The sequence below is a fragment of the Hordeum vulgare genome, chromosome 4H (assembly GCF_904849725.1).
Source record: "Hordeum vulgare subsp. vulgare chromosome 4H, MorexV3_pseudomolecules_assembly, whole genome shotgun sequence".
Classification (NCBI taxonomy): Eukaryota; Viridiplantae; Streptophyta; class Magnoliopsida; order Poales; family Poaceae; genus Hordeum; species Hordeum vulgare.
Genome location: NC_058521.1, coordinates 563,727,609 through 563,730,529, shown reverse-complemented (window position 1 = coordinate 563,730,529; position 2,921 = coordinate 563,727,609). Strand labels below are relative to the sequence as shown.

The 2,921-nt window shown below is 52.1% G+C and overlaps 1 protein-coding gene across 1 annotated transcript; it reads left to right on the top strand.

Annotated features, from left to right (window-relative positions):
• Window positions 1–807: 807 nt before the first annotated feature.
• On the top strand, window positions 808–2,565 carry LOC123447063 (pentatricopeptide repeat-containing protein At5g15300). Its single transcript, XM_045123626.1, has one exon. It carries the CDS (start codon window positions 847–849, stop codon window positions 2,479–2,481), a length of 1,635 nt encoding a protein of 544 aa, XP_044979561.1. The 5' UTR covers window positions 808–846; the 3' UTR covers window positions 2,482–2,565.
• The last annotated feature ends 356 nt before the right edge of the window (window positions 2,566–2,921 follow it).

The following is a 2,921-nucleotide window of genomic DNA, read 5'->3' as shown; positions in this document are numbered from 1 at the left end:
CTTAGAGCATCTCTAGCAGACCATGTATAACGTCGACCCGTAAAACGCGTTTACAGTCCGCGTAAAAATGATTTTACGGACCGGCGTGGGCGAGGGTAGAGTTAGACCCGTAAAAATGAATCTGTAAAATAGATATTTGTAGAAGATGTTCTTTTACGGGTCGGCTCGAACTGCGACGGAACAGACCCCTTAAACTTAAACTGTAAATCGAATTTTCACTTACATTTTTTTTCTCTTCATCTTCTTCTTCATCTCGCCCGTATCCATGATCAACTAAATTTGTTCCTAAATACGAAGTCGCGGATCCCTGAATCCATCTAGAAGCTAGCTAGCAGCTGCCAGGACGACCGGGGCGGCCGTCAGGACGGGCAGGGCGGCGTTAGGGACGGGCAACCGGTGTTCGGGGACGTCTGGGACGACGTACGATGGACGTGGACAGCGGACGCGGAAGTTTCCGTGGTAGTTGGGCTCCCGCCAACTGCTTTCTCTCGATAAAGGACACGGTAAAAACTGTGTTTTTGCAGATCGGGAGCAGCTTTTTACCGCAACCCGCAAAAATATGTACTGGTCTAACGCGTTTGCAGTGTCTAATCGAGCAACTTAGAGAGGGGGATTGGATGATTTGCCCCCACTTTACAAGGGGTTGGATGATTTACCCCAGTATTATCTAAATGACCAGTGACCCCGGCCCCACCCGGCAGTCGGGGGGCAAATTATCAAATTGAGAAGTAAAGTGGGGCAAAAATCCAATTTCTCACTTAGAGATGCTCTTATGGCCAGTTGCTAGCTCCTGGGACAAAGTGCACTCGCCGCGCTCTGTCGCACTTGGACACGCACACGACGCAGATGCTGCGGAAGTCCGGCACCCAGCGCCGGCAGCCGGCGCTGTGGCGGCGGTGCCGTAGCCTCCGCCAAATCAAGCAGGTCCACACCCTCCTGGTCCTACAGGGCTTCCTCTCGGACCCCTCCGCGCTCCGCGAGCTCCTCTTCGCGTCCGCCGTCGCCGTGCGCGGCGCCATCGCCCACGCCTACCACGTGTTCGAGCAAATCCCGCATCCGGACCTTTTCATGTACAACACCCTCATCCGCGGCGCCGCGCACACCTCCGCGCCCCGGGACGCCGTCTCCCTCTACGCGCGCATGGCGCGGCGCGGCGGTGGTGGCGTGAGGCCCGACAAGATCACCTTCCCGTTCGTGCTCCGGGCGTGCACCGCCATGGGCGCGGGTGACACCGGGGCGCAGGTGCACGCCCACGTCGTGAAGGCTGGACTGGAGTCCGACTCGTTCGTCAAGAACGCGCTCATCGGCATGCACGCAAGCTGCGGAGAGCTGGGTGTTGCAGGTGCTCTGTTTGACTGCAGGGCGCGTGAGGACGCCGTGGCGTGGTCGGCCATGATCAGCGGCTGTGCAAGGAGAGGGGATATTGGTGCTGCCCGGGAGCTGTTCGACGACTGTCCTGTGAAGGACCTTGTCTCCTGGAACGTGATGATCACCGCATATGCCAAGCGGGGGGAGATGTCACCAGCAAGAGAGCTGTTCGACCGAGCACCTGAGCGTGATGTCGTGTGCTGGAACGCCATGATTTCCGGGTATGTGAGATGTGGCTCGCACAAACATGCCATGGACCTGTTCGAGGAAATGCAGCGCATGGGCAAAAAGCCAGATGTTGTCACAATGCTGTGCTTACTGTCAGCTTGTGCCGACTCCGGTGATTTAGACATCGGCCTAAGGTTGCATTCCTCTCTGAAAGAGAAGTTCCCAGGAACTGGTTTCACTGTCGTCCTGGGCAATGCACTGATTCACATGTACGCAAAATGCGGGAGCATGAAGTCTGCACTTGAGGTGTTCTGGGTAATGCGAGATAAGGATGTCTCAACTTGGAACTCTATCATAGGAGGGTTGGCATTACATGGCCATGCCCTGGAGTCTATTGATGTGTTCAAGAAAATGCTGAAAGAGAAAGTCAGGCCTGATGAGATCACCTTCGTCGCGGTCCTTATCGCATGCAGCCATGGTGGTAAGGTTGACAAGGGGCGTGAGTACTTCAAGTTGATGCAACAGCAGTACAGGATTGAGCCCAATGTCAAGCACTACGGTTGCATGGTTGACATGCTGGGTCGTGCCGGGTTTCTGAAAGAAGCATTTGAGTTCATTGACACCATGAAGGTGGAGCCTAATTCTGTCATATGGAGAACGCTTCTTGGGGCTTGTAGGGTCCATGGTGAGATCGAACTGGCTGAGCACGCTAACAGACAGCTGCTAAAGGCAAGGAGCGATGACAGTGGGGATTATGTGCTCCTCTCCAACATCTATGCTTCAGCTGGGGAATGGTTGGAGTCGGAGAAGATGAGAAAGTTGATGGACGACAGCGGTGTCAACAAGGAGGCGGGTCACACGGTTGTAGATGGCAGCGCAAAGGATCCAATGCAGTCTTTCAGACGCTCAAAATCACATCCTGGACTGAAAGGATTTATTGATTAAGTATGTCAACTTTTGGGCTCACAGCTTCTGGTATGAAACTTAACATCTAGCACCGATAAAATTGAGATGTGCATTTGATTCCAATACTGTCACAAATATAAAACCGCCAATAATTCACATCTTACGGAGTAATGAAATAACACAACATAAAAACAAGATCAAATGCCCAACACAGGTTCTCCCGAAGCAAGGTAAGCTATGCAGCACTTACGCTTCTCACTGTTTTACTAACAGAGGATTAGGCTTGGTTCCTTTGCTCTCTAGCCCATTCAGAGATATTCTTTCTTTCTTTCTTTTGTGGGGGCAGAGGTATGCTTTCTGAACTATAAACATTAAAGTATCCTAAATCATGTTTCTGATACGTCTTTTGCAGTTACATTGTAAATGGCATCACATAAAAACTAATTCCACTAGTCAGTCACTTGGAAGCCTAAAAATTT